Genomic DNA, 27,735 nt, shown 5'->3' with positions numbered 1-27,735 from the left:
TTTGAAGTCTACATTTTCTAATTTAAAAAAAATGGAATGGTGAAAACAGCTGCATTTTCAGCATCATTACCATTATGACTGATTTGGCTGCTTGGACAGATTTTTAAAAACAAAAAAGGATTAAAAACGTTGCTCTTTGTGGACACATTTTCTTAATTTTTTAATAACCAATATTATAAGAAGTGTCTCTGGGATTCTGTATGTGTGCAGAAAAGGTTCCGTTTATGGGTATCAAGGAGAATCACATGGTGGACAATTATCAAAGCGGTGACAACAAGCAGCCAATGTACACTGACTGACTTGGCATCTTGCCTCCATTTTTAGTAAAAATTTTGTTACCATTTTAGTAACCTTTCGGCATAGGAGTTGGCAGCTTGGCAAAGGGTGTCAAGATGGAAACTGCTCGCACAATTGGTGCTAAACATATTAGATTTCAACTTCTGCCCGCCTACCCCACCAGAAAAAAAAGAAAATAGGTAAACCACCTCTTCCCTCTCCTCACAGATTTGGTGATTCGATGCACCTACCAGCTTTGGAGACCGCTGGCACCTTTGCGTCTCTAAAAGAGGTGCCAAATGCACCTCATTTCTGACTCTTGAGCAAGCATATGGCCAAAGACAATTGCCAGCCATGGCTTCATCAGTAGGGCTGAGACGCTACAAAACGACAAGTCATGTTATACTCTGTGTCTAGTCCACACCTGCTCTCTGTGCGAGCAAGGCAAACTCTGCACTGCAGCCCAGCATCACATTCATCTTTTGGTCAAGCATGTTCTGGGAACAAATGAAAGAGCACCTAAACATTCATTTGTAAAAAAAAATAATATATACACTTTTGATTATTGGTGCGAGGAAACTATTCATGCACTGCTATACATTATGTTTTTACTATACTATTATCAATCACATTGATTGTTTATTATACTATCATTGATCACTTTTTTTTAAAAACTATTTTATCATTTCTTTTTATGCTCTTTTGTATCCACACTCTTTAAGGTCAACAACTCAAGAAAAAAAAATGTGCAAAAGACCATTAATCTTTGTGTCTTGCCAACGGTTATGACAATCTTGAGACAGACTTACAAGAAAAACACAAATCTGTGTATACAAATCGAAATAAAAAAAATCAGAACATTAATCACTTGGTAGAGGGATTTATAAAGTACAAACTTCTTATTTTTCATGTTACATAAAAGTTTTTATTTCAGTGTCCGTCTGGGTGAGATAATACTGGTGGGCTACTGTTTTTAGGTTTCTCAATATAACGTTTGTCCCTGAATATATCATTATTTTCTTGTCCACAGATTAACAGATCGTTGACACACTTCAAACCTGAAGTAAGGGACATAACTTTACCGTGTCTCCATGAGGACTTGGATATAGCTCGAAGGTGTCTAAAGAAGAGAATTATCTAAGGAATACTTCTCTTTTGAGTTATATGGAATCTTTAGTTGATGGTAATGTTTGGTTTCTAGTGTTCTCTTAATTAACAGTTAGTTCATAATGGTTCGGAAATGCACCAATGTGAAAAAAATACTAAATCTTTTGGGTTGAAAAATACACCTTTCACAGAGTCAATTATATGTTATCCTTACCACTGCACTACCGGATTTTACCTTTATACAAGATAAGAGACCACCTTAGCAACCTGATTAGTATTTGTTTAGTATTGTTTCAATGTATTAACTTTATCAGCTGCTTACCCCGAAATTATATTTCTTTTCTTAGTGCTTTTGAATCACTTGTTTTAAGAACAATTTTGGTAGCTGGCTGCTCCACAAATAATACATTCTCTGTACTTGTAAATACAATAAATTAGGATCAGACAGTAACCCTTTAAGTCTTTTTAAGTGTATTGCAGTTCTTGTCCATGCCTCCGTCAGGCACTCCAAGCATTACTCTTTGTGTCACACTACATGCAAATGAAAATCATGTATTTGGATGATTGCCCGGTGTTTATGGACATGAATCGTTCACTTTTGTGCCACTCATGAATAAGACATCAATCTGATATTTCCATCTGTTTTGGGTCTACATTGTGGCCAATTCTGCTAAACGTCATGGGTTGCAGTCATGGAGGTAGTCTGGATCCTCTTTAAAGCATGTCATGCAAGTTAGCAGCTGTAATTTAAATACTGGAAAATCGAAATCTCTAAGTAATATAAACATTTCTCCCCTATTACCAATTCATTGTCTTGTTTTCTTTACATGCTACGAAGAACCCTCTGGATCTGGGGGACTTTCTGCCAGCTAACTGTATTCTGTGTGCTGTCATTCAATTAGATTCTCTACATTTTTAAATTTCTTCAGGCCCTCGTCTGTCACCTCCAATTTCAAGATAGTTTCAACTTTTCTGTGTAATAAAGGTCATTATAGGTTTCCTCTTCTAGCATACGGCCTTATTATTTGAATGATTACTAACTTGAAACAATTTTCTGTGTGCTCAAATTCCATGAAGTGATTTACCAAGAGACAGAACGTTGTATTTCATTTTTTTGACTTACTCAGAATTATCTGGTTTTTGCTTCTGGGTCACTTTAGCCTAGACAGGAAAAATGTATAGTATCACAGTCATTAATTACATTTTCACTGCAGTTCGTAGACCGTTTATCGATATGGAAGTATGACATTCCTTCACAAATCCAGTACTGCCTTTCTGTTTCATTCCAAGTGCTTTGACGGCTAGATATTCAGGTACGTTTGTACACAATGCTTCCAGAGACATCTTGGTTAAAACAATGGATTTTGCGGTAGCATGCCATGCCTTCAGTGTCATTAGTGATGCAAGACCTTTTGAATATTCAGTCACCAGCCAACAAAATCAATCTTTATGTATCTTGAGGAGGACATGCATGTCTATTGTTCTTGGATCTTTGTTAGGCACTTATTCAAACTTGCTGATGCTCAGCTACATTTTCTGTAACCCTTCTTCTAATATAGTTTAAACGTGTCTACAATTTTCTGCTTGAAAAGGAATTTAGTTTCTAGTAATGTGTTTTTTTTACTTAATTGTTTAAAATTTCAGCACTGTATGCCAGTATATTGTGAATTAAAATTGCTCGCTTGGCAGCAAGCTTTGTGATGATTGAGTAATTTTGTCTGTGTCTAATATGTCTAACTCCTTTAGTCACACTTTCTTTAAAGTAACCATTTCTAGGAGACCAGATTCCGGAAGAGGAATAAACTCTTCCTTCCTAAAAGCTGTAAAATGATCAATCCTGCAATTTTCTAGCCCTTCAAATTAGATCTTTAATCTTGTTTCCAAAAACAACTGGATGATGTGGGTTCTCAAGTTTCTGAATCCATTGGCTTAGTCAGGATTAATGATAGTGATATGAATAAAAAAAATCGATTTCTGAAAGAGAAAATTCTCTTGGACAAGCGGTGTGTAGAAATAAAGTATCCTCCCAACAGAGTTTTCTATGGGGTTAAATCTCTTGAGATTCGAAATTCTGTTTGAATCGTTCACAAACTCTTCTGGGCCCTTGCCCTCAAAAAGTAGATCTGTTCATTCACCAGTCTCTATCTGTGCTGCTCATTGCTGGGCCACGTTTAGTTCTCTAAATAGATGAGGATGTGTTAGATCTTCCCCGATATTGGTGAAATACCAAACTATTTTCCGTTTTTTATAATAAGCTTTAAAGAGATATGAGCAAGTATTCTCAAGCCTGGCGATATCCTTTCTCGACTTACATATTTTTGAAATTAGTAGGTTTATTGTAAACTTGTCAGGACCATCAGAAAAATACTTTACTTTCTCCCTGAACAGTAAGCTGCAGTGACTATAGAGCCTCAGTGCCGAATTGACTATTGTTCTCAACCATCACAGCAGGATCTTGCATCATCTTAAATCTCTCCACGAGTTACCTATACATAAAAGATGCATTTATAAAGCACTAATACTCTGCAACAAAGCTTTGTTGGCACCCTCCTCCAACTTTAGGTCCACACTCGGCGTGTTGCCTCCAGAACGCCTTACTCTACTGCTAACTCGCTCAGCGTCCCCAGATTCTAGAAATCCTGCACCTATTCTCACCTCCAAAGCCTAAAATGAACTTGCTCTAAATCAGAGCGCCATATACTGTCTGATCACTTCATAAAACAACTTAAAATTTTCCTTTTTGTTATTTAATCCCTATTGATGCTTTCTCTGCTAGTCAGCATCACAACACGATTTTCTTAAGTATTTGTGAGCTTTATAAGAAACCATATCATCATTAACAGGTGCTTCTATTCTTATAATCTAAACTATTGATGTATTCTTCTTATCACTTCCTCAAAGGAGAAGATAAAGAAGTGAGAAACCAGGGAAAATAGCTGGGGTTGAGGAACCCCTGAACTTCAAAGAGCACAGATAAAGAAGACCTAAAACATTAATATAAGGGCATTTGACACTCCAAGAGAGTTCTAAAGTACTTACAGGGCCTACTGCCCATAAAGATACAAGCAGTTTCCAGAACGGTTCCCCTAAGAGTGGCATGTCATACGGATAGCCTCCCGAGGTATCTGCACCCAAAGCGTTAGGTATTTCATGCCCCTTGTGTGAGGCTTTGATGACAAACCGGTCATGGAATTGAGCAGCAAACATGGTCAGGGAACCAGTTTGAAGAGGTTTGCAAGACCTTGTCACCCTTGAGGTTATCCATCTACTACAGCTTATTTTTCTGTTCTATATCTCAGGGGGAATTCGACAGCCAACAGCCAATAATTAAGCAACTAGGAAAGCGGCCATTCTACTGAGCAAAATAAATAAATAAACATACAAATTTTGTCTGGATAATGGTTCCAGCCAAACCTACCCCCGCTACAATAGTAATAGGGGTAGGTAATATTACAGAAAAGTTTAGCCAAGATATGGTAGAACATGAATTTTAATCAAAGCAGGTGATTTTATGTCACACATTTTGTATGCCATCAGCTGTATGAACTACAATCCATTTGGAACATATCAACTGAAAGTTCAATTAATGAAGGGAAGAAATTTAAAGAGGGTGTTTATGTAAGACTAAAAATAGAAAATTATTAATTTAGGCTAGCTGGTTGAAAAATATATTTCCCGAAAAGCCCCGCTCCGATACAAACACTGATAGCAAAGGATACGACAGCCAACTTCAAAAACATTATTGGTACCAATTATCATTGGCTTTGGTTCCACATCTTCTGCATCAGGTGCAACATTTTCAGGAAAGCTGCAGATAAGGGAAACAGTGACAATTAAGAAAGCGGGAAATAGATTTAGCTTGTAAAAAAGGCTTTGAAATGTACGCCTGGCAAACAAAACTTATATTACAACCAAAGTAAAAAAAAAACGGATTCACAGATTAATAAATAAATGTTGTGCATGAATCTCAACTGACCATAGCGTTACAAATGCATGAAAAGGCTACCTATAATAGTTGAATCATTAAAAAATAAATCTACTAAAATTACAGATCATTCTGCATAATCAAAATAAAACCTAAAAAATATTGCACTTGTGTGATAATCTTTATGAACATCACTGTGAAAGTGGTGCTGCGAGAACAATAGATTTATTTACCTGACACCAAACCTATACACAGGAAACATATTGCAAGCAAATGATGTGTTCAGTTAAGTTCTGACACGGACACATTTCTAAGGGGACACACTACTCTATTTCATGCTAACTTTCTTTCACTAAGCGAGGAGCTGGTGGGATTTACTGTCAAATTAGGTGGCCAAAACCACAGACACAAGAAGAGGGACAATTAGGCAGAGTTCGGATTTAAGAGTTTAAAAGTGTGGAATTACGGGGCGTGGTTTCGGAGCCGTCCAAGATGGCCGCTTGACCGGGAGGCTTCATCACGCCAGGACATCTTGTTGTCCGATAAGTTTCCCGCATCGGGAGGAGGAGCTTGGCGGGCATCTGTGATGGCCGCGTGAGCACAGCGCTCTCCGGACCCCCGCCACTCCCGGCATGATATCCTGAACATATCCTGAATAATTACAAGGATTCTTGTAGAGGAACCTGGGCTGATCTTGATGTTGTTTTTGGATTTCGAATTGGACCAGGGGCACCGAAGCTACGTCGACTCGAACTTTCGGGGCCCGCCCTGGTGGTGCGCCCGGGACTTGGTGAGGCTCTGTTGCCGTGTCTGAGTTGAACAACAGCGGCAGGGGGATTCGACTTGTGGGTCCCCCTCTTAACTTTCGGTTTCGATTTGACTCGGACAACGTTTTCCAGCGGAGGTGTCTGGCCGGTGTTGAGATCAGCGGCGCGAGGTCTCAGTTGCACCTTCTGTCTGCTCTGTGTCCTTTCGGGCCGCTTCACACCTCGGTGTACCCTCGAGGCTGACTTTTGGCTCCGGCACCTTATTTTCCTGCGGCCATTTTCACCAGGTCGCGTGGGTCCCTCGGGGACGGATTCTCCACTATGACTGGCAGAGGGGACCAAGAGAGGCGGAAGACCAAGACGCCCCTTCGCGGGGCCAGGTCCAGTCTAATATCATGGACCGGTACACTCAATCGAAGGGGTCCCCGGGAGCTGCCTTGCCTGGCCCGAGTGCTGTGGGGCACCCCTTGGAGGCTTCGGCGGAGCCGTCCCTGCAAGACATCATGGGCGCCATCTCTGGCATGAGAGAGACCATCGGTCAACAGTATGAGGCTCTGGCCCACAAGATCGATACTGTGGCTATTGACGTGAACTTGATCAGGGCCGACCTATCTAAAACTAATGAGAAAGTGAAATCGTTGGACCTCAAGTCATCTAGCCTCACGGCCGACGTCTCTGAAATACAGACGGAGATTGGCAACCTTAGAAAGGCAAATGATTTCATGACTCAGCGCTTGGAGGATTTTGAGAACAGAGCACGGCGCTGCAACGTGCGTGTGGTTGGTGTTCCGGAAAATCCTGACCCACATTCTGTTGATCTCCTGGTTGAGGACTTGATACAAAACTACCTTTCTCCATCTGGTTTGAGCAAATTCTTCGCGGTGGAACGTGCCCATCGCGTTCCTGGCGGCCAGGGCAAACCGGGCGCCCCGCCGAGGCCCATTGCTGCGAAACTTTTTCACTATAGGGACCGAGACGCTATCCTCCAGGCCTCGCGGGTTAAGGGCCCGGTGGCTTTAGAAAATGCCACGGTGAACTTTTATCCTGATTTTTCCCAGCTTGTGCAGAGACAGCGAATGGGCTTCCGTGGAGTCAAGAAGCGTCTTCGGGACTTGGGACTGCGCTATGCCATGCTTTTTCCTACCAGGCTGCGAATTGAGTACCGTGAATGGACCCTTTTCTTTGATCGGCCTGACTCGGTGAATGACTGGTTGGACTCTTTGCCGGACCGGTCTAATTTGACTGAGCCCACCGAGCACCCGGGTGTGCCGAGGGTGGTGTGGAGAGCTGAACTTACTGTCTGCGCCCCTGTCTCCGTGTAATGTGTTTCTTCCTGGGTTCTGTACTTGAGTGCTTTTATTTTCTATGTTTTCTCTTCTTCTTTATCTCTGTCGGGGTGGCGGGTGGGACTAGGGCCTCTTCCTCCTCCGGGGTCTTTTTGTAGAACGAGGGTTTTTGGGCGACAGGCACACTGCATGTTGGGGTGGCTTTTTTGCTTATTGCAGGGGTGCAGGGTGGGGGGTGTTTTCTTGGATGTTGGGGGGTGGATTGGTGGGGTGTTTGAGGTTCGTGTTTTGTTTTTTCAAGGCGATTCTATTTTGTTAATGGAATTTTCAGTGTCATGCTCATTCGGGGATGGTTCCTGCATCACTTTGTGGGATGGGGGGTAGCGGGTTGAAGTTTGTTTCATGGAATGTCAATGGCCTAGGGGATCGTATAAAGCGGGGGGTGGTGTTGCGATGCTTGCGACGTTTGTCTCCCGATGTTGTCTTTCTGCAGGAGACTCATCTAGTGGGTAATAATTGTCATGCAATGAATAGGTGGGGCTATCGTCTTGTTGCGCATTCAGGATTTACTACGGGTTCCAGGGGGGTGGGCATCCTTGTCCGGACTTCCCTTCCCCTTGCTATAGATGATGTGATCCTCGATGATCGGGGGCGTTACGCCGTCCTCGTGGGGCGATATGAGGGCCGTACCCTTTCTTTGTTTACCGTCTATGTGCCCCCCGGCCTGCAGTCCTCTACTTTTTCCGATTTGGGCCGAGTACTGTTGGGACTCCCTGATGGTGCTCTTTTTATGGCTGGTGATTTTAACGCTGTTCTCTCCGGCCTGAATGATCGTCACCCCCCTAGGGATACTCCTTCGGCTCAATCGTGGCTGGGTGGCCTTTTGGATACTTTTGGTTTGGTGGACTGTTGGAGACTTATGCACCCCACTCAGCTTCAATACACCTTTCATTCTGGAGCCCATGGGAGTTTGTCTAGACTGGACTATTTCCTCATGCCAGCTGCGCAGACGTCGGCTGTCCGGGAGATTAGACACCTTCCCCGGGGCATCTCGGACCATTCTCCGCTCTGGCTTTGTTTTGATGTGGGGGTGGAGGCGGCGGGCCGGGTGGCCCCCATCAACCCTTGGTACCTGACCTCCCCTGTGACCCGTGGTCTATTGATTAAGTCCCTGGACAACTACTTCCTAGATAACGTGGGGTCTGTCTCCTCTGCGGTGTCCCTTTGGGAGGCTTTTAAGACAGTGATTCGTGGGCAGGCCCTGTCTCTTATTGCTGATACCAAACAGGCGAGGAATCGGGAGGTGGTGGGTCTTGAAATGGAAATACTTGAGCTGGAAGCTGACTTGGAATCGGGTGTTACTCATGACAAGCTCCATGCCCTGGGTCTGAAACATTTTGCCTATAGGTCTCTGGTCACGGATGCGGCTAAAATGATGTTTCGAGAGCAACAGGGTCGTCTGTATGATGTTGGGGACAAAGCGGGTAAATTGCTTGCCTGGTTGGATAAGAAGGAGAGGGCGAACCGAGTCGTGCCTGTGATTCAGACTTTGAATGGTGTGAATGTGACTGACCCAGTTGAAATAGTTGATTGCTTTGCTGATTATTTTCGTGCGGTTTACTCCCCAGTGTCGAAACGGGATACGGACGACTCTCGCCTCTTGTTGCGCGACATAGCTTTGCCCTGCCTTTCTGACTTGGAGCGGGTCTCTATGGAGGCCCCGCTCTCTACGGATGAAATAGCGACTGCGATTCGATCTCTTCGTTCGGGCAAGGCTTTGGGCCCGAACGGTTTGCCAATCGAATTATACAAGCTGTGTCCTGATAAGATTGCGCCCTATCTTCGAACAATGTTTTCGGAGTCCCGTGAACGGGGTGCTCTTCCTTATGACCAACGCCTAGCTACGATTGTTGTAATTCCTAAGGACGGTAAGCCCCGGGATCTTTGTTCGTCGTATAGACCCATCTCCCTGTTAAATGTTGAGCCTAAGGTTCTTGCCAAGGTCTTGGCTACTCGCCTCCTAACGGTCATTAGCGACTTAGTTCATCCGGATCAATCCGGTTTTATCCCGCACCGTAATACGGCTCTGAATCTGCGTCGCCTCCACGGAGCCATCGCGAGGGCGGGGCTTCTGACGGAACCGGCCATTTTGGCTTCGTTGGACGCCTCGATGGCCTTTGATACGATAGAGTGGCCCTATCTTTGGGCGGCTCTTGAGAAGTTTGGTTTTGGCCCGGGGTTTATTGGATGGGTGAAGCTGCTGTACACCGACCCCCTGGTGCAGGTTGTGGTTAACGGCCGAGTTTCGGTTCCCTTTTCCCTTGGTAGGGGTACCAGACAGGGCTGCCCCTTGTCTCCACTGCTGTTTGCTCTCGCATTGGAACCGCTGGCTGCGTGGCTTCGATGGGAGCCTTCTATCAGGGGTATACGTTGGTCCCCGGATCTTGAGGACCGTGTTTCGCTTTACGCGGACGACATTCTTATTTACCTTACTTCCCCGCGTAAATCTTTAAATGTTTTATTTGATGTTCTTACCTCGTTTGGCAAGAATTCTGGTTTGATTATTAACTGGGCTAAATCCTGTGTCTATGTTCTTTCGGGTGATTTGCCCCCATTGCCGAACAGAGTTCCTATCCAGATTGTTCAGTCCGGGTTCAAATATCTGGGGATTTTTATTACGCTGGATTCGTCGCTCCGGTTTGAACGTAATCTCCTTCCTCCCCTTCTTAGATTGAGGCTGGATGTGGCCCGTTGGCGTAGATTACCATTGTCGCCGCTGGGCAGGGCCGCCCTTTTCAAAATGATGTCCCTACCGCGATTCCTCTATGCACTCCAAAATTCTTATGATCCTATCCCTGCTACCTATTTCCGAGAGGTTGAAAGTCTGCAAAGGCAGCTGATTTGGGACGGGCGTCCACGTATTGCCCTTGCGAAGCTCACCATCCCTTGGTATGACGGGGGCATAGCACTTCCTGATATCAGGAGATATTATTGGGCTACCCAACTGTCTGCCATTAACCATTCAATGTATTCCCCGGGTCGGGACCCGGCCTTTGAAATAGATCGACTCCAGCTGCCGGGTGGGGACTTTAATAGAGCGCTTTATTCTAGGTCGGCTGGGCGCCATCTTACGGGCCCTACCAGGATCGCGGTTAGTGTATGGCGCGCTGCTAATGTAAGCCTGGGGTGGGATGACCGAGTGACGCTTGCTACTCCGCTCTATGCATCTGAGCGTCTGGGATGTCTCTGGACGACGAAGGGGTTTGACCGCTGGGATACGATTGGTATTTGTAGAGTGGGTGATGTATGTGTGAATGGAGCAGTGAAATCCTTCGAGACCCTTCGGAATGAATATGAACTGAGTGATAAGGAATTTTTTAGATATTTGCAGGTCCGTCATGCCCTCGCTCCTGTTCTGACTTCTGGTGCCGCTCTCCCCGAATCCTCCCCCCTCGAGGATCGTATCCTGGACGGCCATCTCCCCGATAGCACTATCTCCTTGATTTACAAGAAGCTGATTCACAATCGCGCCGACTTGCTCGTTCGACTCAGGGAGGCTTGGGTCGGCGACGGGCTGGAATTGGATGACGAAGATTGGCGGATGGCGCTGTCTTCTCCGAAGGAAGTCGCCATTCCCGCCCGCCTCCGTCTGGTTCAGCTCAAGATCCTCCACCGGGTGTACGTCACCGGTCCTCGTTTGGTTGCGATGGGCTTTTCCCCGGATGGCCTGTGCAAGCGTGGGTGTGGGATGAGTGCTACGTTTCTTCATGTCATTTGGGAGTGTCCGAGGGTGGCTGCCTATTGGACGGAGGTGCTTGCGGTGATGGCTGATGTGACTGGCATTGCTCTGTTGCCAGAGGCCCGGAGATGCCTGTTGAATGTGTGGGAACCCACCGACTACTCGGTAGCCCAGACCAGATGGGCGACCCTGGGATATATGATTGCGAAGCGAGACATAGCGCAGCTTTGGGGCTCACACAGGCCCCCCAGTGTCGCTGTGTGGGAAGACAACATGGACTGGTCTATGTTCCGCGAGAAGACTGCTTACACAGCCAGGGGCAGGCCTAGGGCATGGACGAAGATCTGGAGTCAGTGGAACGCCTATCGCGGTGATATTTGCGCTCCTCCCTTGGTTGAAACCCCTGATGTTGTCCCGTCTCCCTAGGCCGACGTTCCTGGACTTTCGTATACTGTCCCTTGATTTGATTGACCTCCCCGCTGTCCCCCCCTGCCTTGCCTTCTCCTGCTGATTGTGACTTTGGATTCCTGATTAGTGGGGTTTCCCTCCCCCTCCTGGGCTGACTCCGTTTATTAAGCATTCGCCTTGTTTTTGTGTGTATAAAATGGAAAATTGTCTTCTCCTGTTTTATAGTGTGGGCGACATCTTGTATCCTGGTCTGTACCTGCCCGCCGGAACGGCTCTCATTGTTTTTATTACGTTGTGCTTTGCTTTTAGCGGCCAGCCCGTGCGGTTGTAGGCCCATCTCTATAACTTTGATTTTGTTGCTCAATAAAAGTTTTTAACCAAAAAAAAAAAAAAAAAAAGTTTCCCGCATCGTTAACGCGGCGGAAACCATATACTCTGCTGTCGGAATATCACCGCACCATGGTGAGCCACTTAGTTTAGTGAAGCGCATCGCACTTCTTCATTTATAAACGCGGACACGATCTCCTCAGAGCATCCGCCATTTTAGCTCTCCTGTATTTCTCCGCTGTGGATAGAGAGCGGAGCAGCGTCTTTGATGCCTTTATCTATTCTTCCTTAGAATGAAGGACCTTTTATACCTCTCCTCCTCTACTGCACCTGCATTTTTGGGTTTCTGCCATAACTTTACCTTCATGTGTGATTTTGGCTGCGCTTCACATGGTATTTTCAACTAATGGTTTCACCACCTGACAGACTATTTTGGATTCCTCTTTCTATTGCAATTGCCACAAGCCTTATTTGCTATAAGTCGGACTGTCTCCTTTAGTATTTCTACGTTTCTTATGGCTGTTTCACCTAAAGGAATCCTCACCTTCTTTTTCCAGTCATCAAATGCCTTCATCTTTGTGAATGGAATGTACCTACTCTATTAATCACACTACTTGGTGTCTACTTGGTTTCGTTGACTGTTCACTAAAAGGGTGTCTAATATTTTTCCAGCTTTACTGTCATCACATTTTTTGCCTTTTTCAGGAACCTTGTTGTCACGATCACCCTCTTCATTACCTCACTTATCTAGCTCATTTTTATGGCTAGAATTCGTAAACTGCAATTTGTATTTGTTCCTAAAGGACGTAACCCTTCGACTGCTACATCTCCCTTGCCAGAAACAGCTTCATCCCCCGCGAGGCATGGCTGGGGTGTCTTCTACTCGTACTCCTTTGATGCAGTCTACACTCATAAATCTTCTCCACCTACTTCAACTTCCAAACGTCTGAAGCAAGATCCTCCCTTTCCTGACTAGGTGCCAACCCCCATCTCCGTGAAACTCTGTGGGAGGAAATTCGCGCTTTATGTCCGTTTGTGGAGGAAACGGATGGTAAAATGCAACTTCTGGAGGAAAAATGGTCTTCAATGGAACAACATCTCTCAGCTGTCCACGGTGACTCTCCAAGGCTTTCCTCTCTGAAGAAAGAGGTGCGCAAACTTCAACAGCATACTGAAGATTTGGAAACCGAAATAGGAGGAATAACTTACGAATTTATGGTCTACCTGAAGCTTTGGAAGGTGATGATCCTGTTTCCTTTTTCTCCTCTTTCCTACCAAAACTTTTAAATATGCCTTCTTCCACTGCCCTCAATATACAGAGAGCTCACAGACTCGGTCCTCGTCCTCTGATTTCTACAACTCCGATCAGACCCAGAGGAGTCATCATTCTTTTCTTGAAATTTACGGATTTGCTTTCAGTCCTTTCTGCAGTTAGAGTTAAACGACAAGTTTCCTGGCTTATTCAGAGGGGTTTTCTATCTCAAGATGTCTCCAATGCCACTGCTGCCAGGCGAAAAGAATTTCTTAACCTCTCTTGGAGCTCGCTATGGCCTTTTTCATCCTTATATCTTTAAGGTGATTTACCAGAATCGGACCTTGTCCTTTGAAGATCCTGAGGAACTCAAGAAATGTATCTATTCTCACACCTCAAGCAGTATGGATACTGCTGGTCCTTCTGTTGGTTGACAAACTCTGCATTTATTCCCGTCTTTCAAAGCTGTTAATATATGATTCAACCGTTTAGTTTATATCAGTTTTTTCTTTTACACATTTTTTTATTCTGTTTGATCTATGTTTCAATTGTTGTTCCTATTCATTTATCTTTTTACATTTTTACTTAGGTTTGTCCGTTATGTGATTTCTTCCTACTTATTGCGATGTTAGCTTAATTTCTTTTTCCTATTTTTTACAGGTTTCGTGTATTATCTATAACTTGTATAGTCCGTCTCCTTGTTTCTATTTCACCTGGTGTGGTCTGGGCTTCCTGGGTTCGAGCGTCCCGTCTTTTCGTACGTAATCATTGCCTCAGTGTTATCTCGTTTTTGTTCCCCTCAGGTATGTTTTTTTCAGTCGTCCTATTAGATATGTACTGTTTCTCCTTGTCTTTTCTCTCTTCTATCTGACTCCTTTCTTTGCTTCCGTTGTTTCCTAACCCCCTTTTCCTCTTGTTTCCTCTTTCACTTTCTCACAATTGTGTATTTTGTTCGATATGTCTCTTTAACATCATTACATTCAGAGTTATCTCCTGGAATGTGAAAGGTTTTATTAGCCCAATTAAAAGACATAGAATTCTTTCTCATCTGGTCTCTTATAACCCTGATTTGGTCCTCCTTCAGGAGACACACCTCACAGAAATTGAGGCGTTGAAATTAGAAAGAGGTTTGGGTGGGCACAGTTTTATTCTCTCCTTCTGCTAATAAAAAAATGGGTGTTATAATTTTATGCCAAAACAAAATTAAAACGTAAAGTCATATCCCAAGAAACTGATTCAGAAGGAAGATGGTTGTTAGCTAAGTAGTTAATTAATATTGTTTCTTTAACTGTTTTTTACGTGTATGGGCCTACACATCCGGATAGTTCTTTTTGGCCCTTGATTACACAGAAATGTATTCAATTCAGGGATGATCTCTTCATTTTAGGAGGCGATTGCAATCAAGATGTAGATCAATTTCTCGATCGTTAATCTCAAGTCCGCTTCACCCCTCACACGTCTCAAACATTTTCTCAATACTATCTCTCAAGTACACTTTGTAGACTATTGGAGACTTTCCCACCCTGACACTCTTTATTTTTCTTTCTATTCTCCTCCTCACACCTCTTTCCCGCCTGGATTATATCTTTCTCTCTCAATCTTTATCACAAAATCTGCTATCCTCCTCTATAGAACCTATTGTTATTTCCACCCCTGCCCCAATTGTGACAGATCTTGACTTGCTTCCCGCACATTCCAAGTCCTCCCGCTGGCGCTTTAATAACTCTTCTTTTGGACCCTCTTTTTTCTAATTCTTTTCGCACTTTTGCGGATGAATTGTTTGATCTTCACAGTGACTCCAACTCCTCCCCTCATATCATTTGGGATTCTGTTAAAGCCACTGCCAGAGGGTTCATTATAGATTTTATAAAAAAATAAAAAAATAAACTTTTTCTTCAACAACAAAGATATACTTTGGCACATATTAAGTTCTTGGAACATAAATTCTATACCTCTTCGATGAACTCGGTTTCACCAGAATTGATACGTGCTAAATTAGCTTTTAACAAATCCCCTAAGGATAATGCATCTTCACCTCTTCTTCGTAGTAGTGCTTGCTACTATGGTGGCCGTAATAAAGCAGGTAAGCTATTGGTAAATTACCTCAAAGCACGTAAAGATCGCACTCTAATTGATTCTATTTACTCTTCGAATGGCTCCCTTTTGCATAAAAATCAAGATATTCTCAATGAATTTAAACTTTTCTATATGAATCTTTATACCCCAGAATCTCCTCCTTCTTGTCTTATTCAAGCATACCTCATAAAATTCCTCCTTCTAATTCTCACCTTAATCTTTCTGATCTAGAAACAAACTCATCCCTTAATGAATTATTAGCGGCCTTAAATTCCATAACTAAAGGGAAAACTCCCGGCCCAGATGGTTTCTCCGTTGAATTTTATTAACATTTTTCCAACCTTCTTCTCCCCAAACTCTTAACACTTTTTCACTCCTTTTTTCTAGCTGGTAAGACTGAAGGCACTTTCCAAGAAGCCACTATTTGTCTTATACATAAAGAAGGCCGAGACCCCATGTTTTGTAAGAATTACCGTCCGATTTCTCTGGTCAATGTCGAATACAAATTACTTGCCAAAACAATTGCTCTAACCCTAGATCCTCTTATGCCCCACTTGAATGGCAAGGAGCAATGCGGTTTTGTCAAGGGTCGACTTACTTCCAACAATTCTGTTCTCAACAAAATTCCCTCCCTCTCCACATCCTTGGCGACCATTTCTGTTCACGCTGAAAAAGCTTTTGACAGAGTGGACTGGTCCTTCTTATTTGCTTCATTAAAATGGCATGGTTTTGGTCCCAAATTGATCTCACTCATCTCTCTCCTCTATTCCGCCCCTAGAGCCTCGGTATTAATTAATAGCCACTTCTCATCTTATTTTCCTCTTCAACGTGGAGTCCGCCAAGGTTGTCCTCTTTCTCCTCTCCTTTTTATTTTGTCCCTTGAACCTTTTCTTCATTCTATTCGCAATAATGACTCAATTTCCGGGTTTCTTATGGTGATCAACAACTAAAACTCTCCGCCTATGCGGATGATATCTTAATCTTTATCTCTTCTCACAAAACCCCTATTCCTCTATTATAGGAATTTGCTTCCTTTTCCCTGGTTTCCGGCTATAAAATAAGCTCAAACAAAACAGAAATTCTTCCTCTTACAAAATGTTGCCTTCCCCACTCCTTTTCTTCCACTGGCTTCACCTGGAATAGTTAAAAAATTAAATATCAAGGTATATGGTATTCCAATTCCATCAATTCCTCTATTAAATTAAATAGGTCTTCAGTACTCTCCCGAATTGATAAATTGTTTTCCTCTTGGAATCCCCTCTTCCTTTCTTGGTGGGGTCGCTTAGACTCAATCAAAATGATGATTGCCCCTATCTTGATGTCTACATTCTCTATGCTCCCTATCCATATCCCTGCCTATTACTTTAAGAGTATTGACTCTTGTCTCACCAAATTTCTTTGGAAAAATAAGAAAGCTAGGATCTCCCTCTCTTCCCTTTGCAGGGCTAAATCTAATGGAGGTGTGAACTTCCCTGACTTTCGTCTCTATCATAAATCCTTTTCTCTTCGCCAAGTCGCGAAATGGCTCCTTTCTGTTCCTTCCCCTTTCACTCCCCTTTGGCTTTCCATTGAGCAAACCTTAGTATTACCCTTTCTTTAAAGGAAGCTTTGGCGTTCTCTCCTAATACCCTGTGTATTTCTCGTCCTCTGTTTAAACACACCTACTCACTCTTACCCCATTTCCAGAGAATCTTTCTTAGAATCTCCAGTTTGGCATAACTCCCTTATTCTCCTTAACAATAGACCCTTTTACTGAAAAACTTGGAGGATGAAAGGCATAATCTGGGTCAAACACCTCTCCGATGGCTTATCTCCCTGTTCATTTCCGCAGTATCAAACACATTTCCACTGCCCGATCCTTTTTGCAGAAATTCGTCACTCTCATGTCATTCATTCTTGACATCTACTACTCTCCCCCCCCTTCGTCTCCCCCTCCTTTCCAGAATTCCCTCCTTACGATTCTTCTCTCCTCGCCCAAAGCTACTCTCATTTACAAATACTTCTTAGCCCCCAATCCAGAACGAGCAAAATCCAAATTGGAAATTTCGTGGGAATCGGACTTGGGTTGCGAATGGAATGTCATTTTCTGTGACAAACTTTGGTCTCAGTCTTTAAAAATTTCTTGCTCTGCTTCTCTTACACAATCTATGTTCTTTCTTTACCATAGACTTTATCTTACCCCTGCTTCTATAGCTCGTTTTTCCCATTCTACTGATTCTAACTGTTGGACTTGTAATTCCTCTAATGCTATCTTCTATTTCTTTGCCCTTCGGTTTCTAATTTCAGGGGGAAAGTCTAGTCTTATATTTCTCGCATATTCTATATTTCCCTCTCTTATTCTATCCCTCTTCTCTGGTAGTCTTTCCGACGCTTCAGATCTACCTCCTCATCACCATGGTCTCTTTGACCTTATGCTTGCTTTGGCTTTCCAGCACATTTCTCTCAATTGGAAATCCCTCACAAAACTTTCTATACAACACTGGTGGAATAGTCTTTGCAATGTCCATAGACTTGGCATTGCTTTCGCCTCCTCCTGTAAGCCACGAATTAATAGAGATCTTTTTTGGTTACCCCTTACGAACTATTTAAACCAACCTGCTTCAACAAGTATTTCTCGTTTAAATGCTGAAAATGTTAAACCCCCTTGAATACTTGCTTTCTCTGTTCTCTACTTTTTATACTTGTTGGCTTATTGTAAATAATTAATTAATTGATGTATTTATTCACATTCCTTTCAATATGCATTATTCTGTAATTCCAATTGTATAAGTATTTTTCCCCTACATCTCTCCCCTTCCCTTCTTCCCCTCTCCTGCTTTATTCCGTATAAAATTTAAAATAGCGTGTACTGTTCTTATATAGCACTAGCCTTATTCTTCTTTATGTTTCTAATTCTCATATGAATTTTGCAATGCTGGTCTTTTGTATATCTTGTTATTTTCAAATAAAGCGTTTTAAACACAAAAAACATTAAAAGCGTGGAATTCTGACATTCTCCCCTATGGTGCAGTTCCTTTGTGTGAAGAACATGACAAAATGCATTTCACGATACTGAAGTTCAACTTGGAAAATGGTGGTCAGAAGTATAGCACAGCGGCCAGAGCTGCCAACTCGGGAGCTGGTCATCCAGGTTCAAGTCTCTGTGTCAGCACAATATCCTGTGATTCTGGGCAAATCACCTAATCTTCCGGCGCCCATGGACAGCACCTGGATACCCTCATGGGTGATAAGCTGCACTATATAAATCTACAAACTAACTAACTAACAAATAGGAAAGGAAACCCTTTTGTAAGTAAGAAATGTATTGGACCCCTTAGCTTGAAACTTCATTGTGATTAAACAAGCTAGGGATGTTGTGTGTGTAGTTTTCATTGTCCAAAGCTCTAACCCAGTGTATGAAGATCTTCCTAATATAAGAGGTTCAGTGGGGAGCTACACAACGTTCTATCTAGGATCCCTAAACCAATGAACTCTGAAGGTAAGACACCCCCCCCCAAAAAAAAACTTTAATATGCAGTATGTACATAAATCTTCTAAAGAAAATTAAAAAAAATACTTTTGGGAAAATACACTGGTTTCAGTAAAAGAGAGAAAGGACTGGAATTTGATTTGAAACACCTAAGGAGAGGTTTACTACGGAGATCATAAATATGTGCAACAAATCCTTCTAAATGCCAACATTAGTTAAAAAAACAAGGCCAGTCAGGCGGAAGACTAGATCTGTAAATTGCCAACATATCTACTCCCACAATCCAGTCAATGAAATGCACCAGATATACTTCAGATCTGCCATCATTATCACTTTAAACTCAACTTGAGGGTATATGAGGATTCTCTTAATTGTAGCAGCCCTTCTACAACTAGAAATACACTTCTTCTCTTTCATGGACACTTGGTAGGTATAAGTGCAATCTTAAGAGATCTGTCAAGACAACCTTTGCCTAGTTTACAACACTATCTACAAACTGAGATTTTTAACCAGTGAAGAGATATGTCTTCTTGTGTCTATTCAGAATCATGAAATATAGGAGCAGGTACAGACTTCTCTTCGTGTAGCTTTTTAACACCAGACAAGAATTGCACTCGAACAAGCCATGCAACAATTTTCCAATCGACTTGCCACACTGGCATGATGGTTCAGAGACTCTAATTCATAAAGTCATAAAGGCATCCTGTAACCATATTGTTTCTGTAGCAACGTGGTGAAAGAGAATTTGAAAGGTCATTGGGAACAATGTATACACACAAACTGCAATAGCAAATGTATCCTACATCTGCCCATGTAATCTAAAATATATAGAGATGACAACCTGGAAAAGAAACATCAGGAGTGGAAACACTGCAGTAATAGTCAATGCAAACGCAGTACAATGAAGGCACTGAATTATGTAACAAAAGAAATCGTAAAACGATGTACACTAGGCAATCATTGACAAGATCCATCAAACACCAAAGGTAGAAAGGAATCTCTGTCAAAAAGAGCAATGATGGAGCTATAAACTATAGACATGCATGTTATAACTAAATCTTGAAATCCTTTGGTATGAAATCTGGTCTGGCCAGTACCTGTACAACCCCCATCGGCGCAGGATTTTGAGATCCCAAACACCCAGAGGGCTTTTGAGGATTTCAGATGTGACAGAGACCTAATTCTTTTATCTGGTAAATTACAAAATCTTTAACGTTACCACAATAGCACCTTACAATTCAACCTACTAAAACTAATCAATGGGAGCCACACAGAGCAACCGTACCTAGGAAAAAATCTGGTCACAGTGTTCTAAGAAACTGTTGTGCATACAGAGTAGTAATTGCAAACACAACAGTGATAGACAGAATGTGGATCAATGTCACACATTCACCCCAGTCCAAAGATCTGGGCCCAAATCCATCGTTTTTCCACTCCACACCACCCTGGGTTAGACAATGGCGATATGCAAATCAGCGCTGACCCTGTGCCCCATGGGAACAGTCCAGTCCGAACTACAAAAGCCATGTTCTTCCCAGAACGGAATCAAGCATCCGAGGACCGGCCCGGTTTCGAGGTAACACCTCTCATCAGCCCGGCTAGCTTGACTCCAGTGGTGTGGAGTGCCTGGGACTCACGTCTGAGCATCCCCAGTACAAAGATCTGGGCCCAAATCCATCGTTTTTCCACTCCACACCACCCTGGGTTAGACAATGGCGATATGCAAATCAGCGCTGACCCTGTGAGTCCCAGGCACTCCACACCACTGGAGTCAAGCTAGCCGGGCTGATGAGAGGTGTTACCTCGAAACCGGGCCGGTCCTCGGATGCTTGATTCCGTTCTGGGAAGGACATGGCTTTTGTAGTTCGGACTGGACTGTTCCCATGGGGCACAGGGTCAGCGCTGATTTGCATATCGCCATTGTCTAACCCAGGGTGGTGTGGAGTGGAAAAACGATGGATTTGGGCCCAGATCTTTGGACTGGGGTGAATGTGTGACATTGATCCACATTCTGTCCATCACTGTTGTGTTTGCAATTACCGCTCTAAGTGTACTGGGGATGCTCAGACGTGAGTCCCAGGCACTCCACACCACTGGAGTCAAGCTAGCCGGGCTGATGAGAGGTGTTACCTCGAAACCGGGCCGGTCCTCGGATGCTTGATTCCGTTCTGGGAAGGACATGGCTTTTGTAGTTCGGACTGGACTGTTCCCATGGGGCACAGGGTCAGCGCTGATTTGCATATCGCCATTGTCTAACCCAGGGTGGTGTGGAGTGGAAAAACGATGGATTTGGGCCCAGATCTTTGGACTGGGGTGAATGTGTGACATTGATCCACATTCTGTCCATCACTGTTGTGTTTGCAATTACCGTGCATACAGAGTAGTCATCTTGACTCCAAGTAAGACACAAATCCCACCCCTACCAAGACACCACCAAAAGGGTTAGTACACCCTTTCTAGACACATAATGTGCTTAAAATACCTCCTAGCATTCAGCTACCAAGATCAAGCTGAGCAAGGTTATGGTTTGATGTACCCCATAGCCCATGTGTGAAAGACACAAATTTGTATTTTATGCTCTGTAATTTAGGTTTAAAAGTTGTGGACATAAATATAGTACCCCACAGCAGCCTCATTGACGTCTTGAGCAAAAAGGTATTAGACACAGAATTCACTTTCCAAAATGGGGCCAAGAATGGATATCCCTTAGTGTATGGAATAAATCTTTTACAATACTTGTCAGCAAGAAGAAAGTACTCTGCATCAGGTGAACGAATTCACAAAATTTTAAGAACAGCCTGCCCTACAACCCTCTTTCTTCCATTTCAATAGAAAACTAACTAAAGAGTTCTCATTATTCTGATTAAGATTGAGATGAAGATTGTGAGACTATACCAGGCGATGGAAATGAAGAAGCACTGTATGAGTAAAGATACTTTCTTGTGCATTAGTACTTACGTAGGGACAGATGCTGTAACAAAATATAATGGAGAGACAACAAGGGAAGAATGGTAACAATAAGTGTATTCACTGATCAAGGTACTAGCTTAAAAGTACAGTAACCTGTAACTGCCAATGGGTGAGCACTTACAGACCTATATGGACTTTGCCTTTCACAGAAGAGAGAAAGAATAGGTTTACATGTATGCCTTCCAATGCAAACCAAAGGAACGCTTTTCCAATTGAGGTGACAACATCTTGGAAATGGTCTAGTAACATTCTTTAAACCTTACATGACGTAAATGCTAGAATAAAAAATGCAGAGTACAAAGTACATCTATGAGTACCACAGCTGTAAGAGTATTCCTTGTATTAGCTCACTACAATACAGCTCGAAGGGAACAGTTTTTGTACCAAATCACCATGATCAGATCATTAGGCATATCGATCTTGTATAACCTAGTACATAAAGAACATTTTTTTGTAAGGAGTTTATCAAAAAGCAATCTGTAGAAATTTCCCAACAAAGGATCTGGATGTACTGACTTTTAATAGCAAAGCTTTTAATTTGTGCCCACAAAAAGGATGCCGTGGACTTCAGAAATAAAGTGATCATGACATTTTAGAGTGATGATAAACACTTTTTTCATGTTCATCATCAACCTCCATTAAGTAGTGAACTTCAGCTGCTTTTAAACTTTTTGCACACAGGGCTCGGACAAAATGTAGAAGAGAAGTCAAAAGAAACAAGACCAGCAGAATAAAATATAGACTTCTAGAAGGAACATTCCCCAATGATGGTAAAAGAAAGGAAATTAAGATTGCCTCCTATAGGCATTTTCAATTCTTACAGACTTGATTCGGTCAAGTATCTCAAGCTCTAAAGTGTCTCAAAAAGAGGGGCATATTTAGCAGTGCATGACCGTAGAACATTTTTGACAACATATTTAACCTACAGAACGGCATGAGACAAAGGTAAGGCGAGTACAATTCACCTGTTTATTATAAGGGCTTGCTCTTCGATTAAATTGCCTTCACCAATCACAATTGGCCCCGCTTCTGCAATGATTCGGGCTTTGGGATGAACCACTGTCCGAGGACCTGAGGAAAAAAGAGAAATGGCACAATTCAACAAGGACTTCCATAAAAGAAATAGAAGTACTTACTCTCAAAACCTATATTGATTAAAGTCCAAATTCTATTCATGTTCTCTGAAAAACCTTTCATAACATGGTAAATTTAGATTGTTTAGGTGGAACATAAGTCTACAGATAAAATCAAAAACAATTTGAGGTGAAGGTAATAAGGAGGCAAAAGAGCGGAAACAGACCCACACTATGTAAACATGAGCACAATTAAAAATGTTGCTTTAAAATCGCATCTCTGTAGATGCAGTTGGGACAAAAGGGAATATAGGGAATAACAAGCCCCGTTTCAAAACCAGATTCTCCAAAAATGTCTCAGAAGCCTGCCCATTAAATAAGGAAAAAGTCCACAAACACTGCTCCTTGCCTGATCGACAACACTGCCCTTGTAACAGAGATCTACTACTTCTGTGGTAGCTTTGGATGTTTTCATTGAAGAAACAAATAATATATGAAGGACTGGAGGGTCAGAATTTAGCCAGGTCCTTGGGAAGGAAGGCATAACTTAATTTGCCTCTCACTAAGGGCTACTAGCAAGAACACCAGACTGTACATTTCATTATTCACTGCCATGACACAGCAACAGTGGGTAACAAAACTTCTTACCCACTGTTGCTGTATCAAAAAGGAATACCAGGATATTCTGCCAGAGCTCTGTGAGAGCTGGTCAGAAAGCACTGGAAAGCTGACTTCTGCAAGGGTGGGAAAGAAGGTACAGAGTGGTGAGGGTGGGTGGAGGAGGCTAAGTATTTTAACATTTGGGACCGGTAGGAAAGTACATGTTGAATATGGCTCCCTCATTACTCCACTGCCCCTGTTTAGCAGTTGAAAGGGGGGGGGGGGGATTTTGGGAGCGCTACAAAACATGAAATTATAGATGTGTTTTTTACCAATGGGTTCACGTTGCTTTTTTCTAGTCACTCAACCCCTTGGTGGAAAACATCCCTGTTATTCACTGTTACCATCTATTATTATATATGGCTCTCACTGAGAGCCATTAGCGTGAATGTCAGATTCTACATCTGATAATTCACTGCTATGACGTAGCAACGGTAGGTTAAAGATCTCATAACTCACTGTTGCTATGTCATAAAAGAATTCCAGCCTGCTCTGTCTGGGCTCTGAGAGCGCCTGTCAGAGCAGCGCTGAAATGCAGGGAGCAAAGCTTCTGAAGGAGAGGGAAAGCAGAGAGGGGAGGGGGTGGGTAACGGGGGGTCATGTTTTTAATTTTTTTATTTGAGACAGTAAGGAAAAGACATGTTATGCATGTTACTCCTCTGCCCATGCGTAGCAGTTGAAAGCAAAGGCAGATTATTTTGGTGGTGGGAGTCGGGGGATATACATACCATTACAAATGGGTAAAAAGGTGAATTATGGGGATGTTTTTCACCTCAGGATTCTGAGTGACATCACAGACAACTCTGCTTTGTTCTCGTTGTCTATTTCACGTCAATCAGAACCCCTCTGTGAAAAATATCCCTATAATTTCATTTTAATGTTATTTATCTATAATTCTATATGTTATGCATTGCTCTCATAAAAAGCTATTAGTGTAAACAACTGGACTCTAAATCCACTGACTCACTGCTATAACAGTGCAGCAGTGTGTAACAGAGCTTGTTAACCACTAATGCAATGTCAAAGAAATTCTATGTCCGGACCAGAGCCAAGGACAGGGCTTTAACTTTTTCCACTTTTAACCATCAGACATTAAAAGTACGAATTAACATTGAAACTACATTTCCCATCAGTCGTTGGGAAAACAAGACCGACCATCCAATCAGAACAGGATATGTAATTAAACAGTACTCTGAGACACTGAATCCTCCTGTTTCTTCTTTGCTCCAGCAGCCTTGGATAAGTGTTTCTTTCTCACTCTGCTGTTTTGCATGGTATTCGCTATTTTTATATGTTTACTACGGTCTTTTTATACTTGCTTTAACTTTTAGCCCCTTCCGTACTCGCGCCGGTCAACGGCCGTCGCGAACACTACCTCCCTAGTGCTGCGCATGTCCGTTGGCCGACATAGCCCCGCCCACTCATTAGAACTCCAGCTCCACGACGGAATTTGCGCCGCGGTTAAGGAGTTTTTTTTTTTTTTTTAAAGAACTTTATTCACAGCTGATACATCTGCAATAGCATTTACGGTACATCTTAACATTACAACAGCCGGTTTTTCTGTTTTACCCCCGTGTCTGTCACGGTTAAGGAGTTAACAACTTGTGGTGCCTACTAGGCTTGTTGTCAATTGAGTATCGCTGTCCAGCATTAATTTCCTTTACGTGACCACTGGAACGATCCTTGCTCCTTCGCGGTAGCTCTCAGCCAGTCAGTTCCCTGTAAATTAAAGAGGGAGTGCTGGTCCCACAGTATATACAGGCACCTTTTGTTTAATCCTTAGGATTACCTGAATTTCTGGGTCACCCCAGAACTTTTAACTCAGTGTCTGGGCCTCACAACCTGTTTGCTCTTCTGTTACCGGTCATGGAAGAATTCTGATATTACACTGAGGAGGAGGCTATCAACTACCTCTCCATAGACGATCACTTTGGCCAAATAATGGATGTGTCTATATTTTGGGTTCCAGGTGGTGGTGCACGTTTGTAGAAGAGATTACAACAACTCCAGGCACAATGCCAACGACCCCTCAAACCTAGGGAAGATCTTGCTAGGACCCAGGCTCCCAAAAACCCCAGGGCAGCTAATGCACGGACGACAAAGGGATTGATATGGACGCCTTTGCACACCTGAAGAAATCATTTATAGAATCCCAACCTTCCACCTCTGGTCTTCAACCTGGCTCATCAGATGTACCTTCTTTTTCTTACCCCTCTCCCAACCCGGGGACAGAGGTGATTCTTCCAATACATCCAATGGGGACAGGGAATCTGGCGGACGTCTAATGATCCTTTATCCTCAGGGGATGACAAAGCAGGGACGGATGCCCCTTCCCTGAGCGCAGACATGTTAGATCCAGATGATCTCTTGCATCGCGTTCGGCGGAGTGGTCCCCAGCTCCTAAGGTGGCCTCGTACATTGCTGGGAGGCTAAAGAAACCACTAGATAAGGAGGTCAGGAATTGCCTCTGCGTTTAATGCTGAAGACCTGCTTTGAAGGGCAAGGTAGCCCTCACTCCCGAGATCGACTCCAAAATGGTTACTTTCTTGGCAAAATGTGTAAGGGAATCAAACAAGCATTTACAATGCAACGGTTTCGCCTCTTGAAAAGTTAGAGCTATTGGCATTGTAAAAGACAAAATTTTGATTTATGTGTTGGTTTTGAATACAGATAAATAAATGGCATTGTCACTTACATTGGCAATAGCTTAATCTCTCGCAAATGTGAGACCTATGGTACCCTACTGAACGAGCTCAGCAGGCAGCAATTACTTGCAGACGAGTTCTATAACACAACAGCGCTGTAAATGACAAGCGTTATTATCGCGGGCGGTTGTGGTACGCATTTTATCCAGTCAAGAACGGTTTGCTTTTGTATAAATAAAACAAACAAAGCCGTTGTAATTGTGTAGCAGATCTAAGCTACCAGACAGGACGTACTGGGAGAATAAACTTTCAAATAGTTTGAAACTTTAGTATGCCGTTGGCGCAAAGACAGCCAGCCCATCTGCAGATATGTTGTGTCTGTCGCGTTGTGTGCAACTGGAAATGACATGGCATGGATGTAACTTCTGCAGCAAGTATTCAAATCTCAATATATGTATGAATTATTCAGACATACAGAGAGGGGAGGCTGAGACTTACACCGAGTATATATAGCTATATAGGCGCATACACCTATAGATCTGAGTGGTAACCTATGTGCCTCATTAGCTAGTCAAACATCTCATTTATTTCCTGACTCGCGTCTCTCTATGATAATCGAGTCAATTTTACAGGTTCTGGCACGACAAAGACATTAGCGTTAAATACTTTGCGGCTACATTCGCCCCCTTGCCATGCAACCTGCTCGATCGAGATTAAGGAAAGAGAATTTCTAATGTTTTCCCCATGGAGGAAAAAAGCACAGGAGAAGTTACACGATTTACACTCTGGCAGAGAATTCTTCCACTAGGGAGAAATTCTGCGTGTGCCCGTTGTACACGTGTTGTCACACCTGGGAATATGAAACCAAGATATATTTTAGAAAATACTCCTTGAATAGCCTAAAAAAAAAAAATCGGAAACAGGCTGAAAATATGAGAATCGTTCTCCGTTGGTACATTTCCAACTTGTTTCCCAAATCAATCAAATGAATAAAATCGAATATCAGAATAATCTATATGGCAAGAAACGGAGCGATGTAATGGAAATAAAAAAAACTGTGGAGCTACTGAGGTCAGCTTTTGCGGGCTCACATCAGATGAAAGAAGCCACATTGAGACATTGAAAAGATGTATTACTGAGAAACTATTATGCCAGGGGATTTTACCACTATTGTCACATACCGGTTGTAGGCCAACTACCTTTTATCCAAGACACAGAACAGAAAACAATTACGAGGAAAGAGCACAAAGCACACACAAAACACTTTCACGACGCTACAAAATGCAATCTAAATCAATGAAAGGGAAACAAATGGACAAAAAGAACGGACTGCTGCTCCTGGGAAGCAAAATAAAGCCGGTGTTCAAACGTTTCTGTATTTATTTAAAACACTGACCAGATGAAACAAGCATTTGCAATGCAATAGGTCTCGTATTTGCGAGATTTTGAGAGCTACTGGCATTCTAAATGACAATGCCTTTAATTTATGTGTTTTGACAACCTGCAAGCAGTGCATAAAACACGCCCTTTCTACTTGTAGTCCTTGTTGACTTAATAGCACCAAGAGATTTTGTTTTGGTAGTGTTTGTTAACGCTATACGAATGTTCATTTAAAAATAATTGCATTAATAATGATTATAATTATTAACATGAAGGAGGCTCTTCCTGTACTGAGACTAATGGAAGCTTGTCTGCTACGGTTTGTGCTGTATCCTGGTGTGTGAGAGAAACAAGCAGTGCTGCTGTCAGTGCTGG

At 42.8% G+C, this 27,735-nt stretch overlaps 1 protein-coding gene across 2 annotated transcripts in view; it reads right to left on the bottom strand.

Annotated features, from left to right (window-relative positions):
- DCTN6 (dynactin subunit 6) overlaps positions 1 to 27,735 on the bottom strand; it is a 149,672-nt gene that overhangs the window by 76,785 nt on the left and 45,152 nt on the right. For both annotated transcript variants that reach the window (XM_078676495.1, XM_078676494.1), the window contains exons 3-4: positions 22,568 to 22,673; positions 5,103 to 5,191 (exon numbers count right to left, since the gene is read on the bottom strand). In XM_078676495.1, coding sequence (XP_078532621.1) covers positions 5,103 to 5,191; positions 22,568 to 22,673 — 195 coding nt within the window. The remainder of the gene's footprint in view (positions 1 to 5,102; positions 5,192 to 22,567; positions 22,674 to 27,735) is intronic.

The sequence above is a fragment of the Lissotriton helveticus genome, chromosome 2_1, assembly GCF_964261635.1.
Source record: "Lissotriton helveticus chromosome 2_1, aLisHel1.1, whole genome shotgun sequence".
Classification (NCBI taxonomy): Eukaryota; Metazoa; Chordata; class Amphibia; order Caudata; family Salamandridae; genus Lissotriton; species Lissotriton helveticus.
The sequence above is the reverse complement of the archived record's forward strand: the minus strand, read 5'-3'. Positions and strand labels throughout refer to the sequence as shown.